Consider the following 549-nt stretch of genomic DNA (forward strand, 5'->3'; position numbering starts at 1 on the left):
GGGGGGGGAGTTGGGTGCCACTTTGCTAGTGGGCATAGCACAATTATCAGTATCATTGTTTCAACACTTATAGTCTGTTTGTTGCCATTTAGAGTTATGGAAATTCAGTACATGAATCTCACATATACTTGTGCTATGTAATGTGTGATGGGAGTAGTATATAATTAAATGTTCTGTATCCAAAAACATAAACTGTAGCATACAGCCTGTGTGTGTGTGTGTGTGTGTGTGTTAAAAGTGACAGCGGCATATTGTTGTGCGTTCAGGAGGATCTGACGATGTACATCAAGCGCATCCTGGAGGACGAGGAGCAGAAGTGGAATAAGGGAGAGGCGCCGACAAGAAGGGACGGCTGCTTCGTCAGCCCCGTGGCCTGCGACATCATCCAGGTGCAGTTTCAATCAGACATGATGTTAAAGCAGCTGTAATCAATATCTTCACAATAATGTATCACGGCAGCAAGATAGGTGTCTCCTAATAAATTACGACGTTGCTCAGCGACTACTGGATGTGGAACTGGATGTGTTTTTCTCCCATCTACACCACACA

At 44.4% G+C, this 549-nt stretch overlaps 1 protein-coding gene across 4 annotated transcripts in view; it reads left to right on the forward strand.

Annotated features, from left to right (window-relative positions):
- LOC116695539 (tumor necrosis factor alpha-induced protein 2) overlaps positions 1-549 on the forward strand; it is a 32,289-nt gene that overhangs the window by 24,603 nt on the left and 7,137 nt on the right. For all 4 annotated transcript variants that reach the window (XM_032525858.1, XM_032525857.1, XM_032525856.1 and 1 more), the window contains exon 5: positions 267-389. In XM_032525858.1, the coding sequence (XP_032381749.1) occupies positions 267-389 (123 nt within the window). The remainder of the gene's footprint in view (positions 1-266; positions 390-549) is intronic.

Source organism: Etheostoma spectabile, chromosome 9 (assembly GCF_008692095.1).
Source record: "Etheostoma spectabile isolate EspeVRDwgs_2016 chromosome 9, UIUC_Espe_1.0, whole genome shotgun sequence".
NCBI lineage: Eukaryota > Metazoa > Chordata > Actinopteri > Perciformes > Percidae > Etheostoma > Etheostoma spectabile.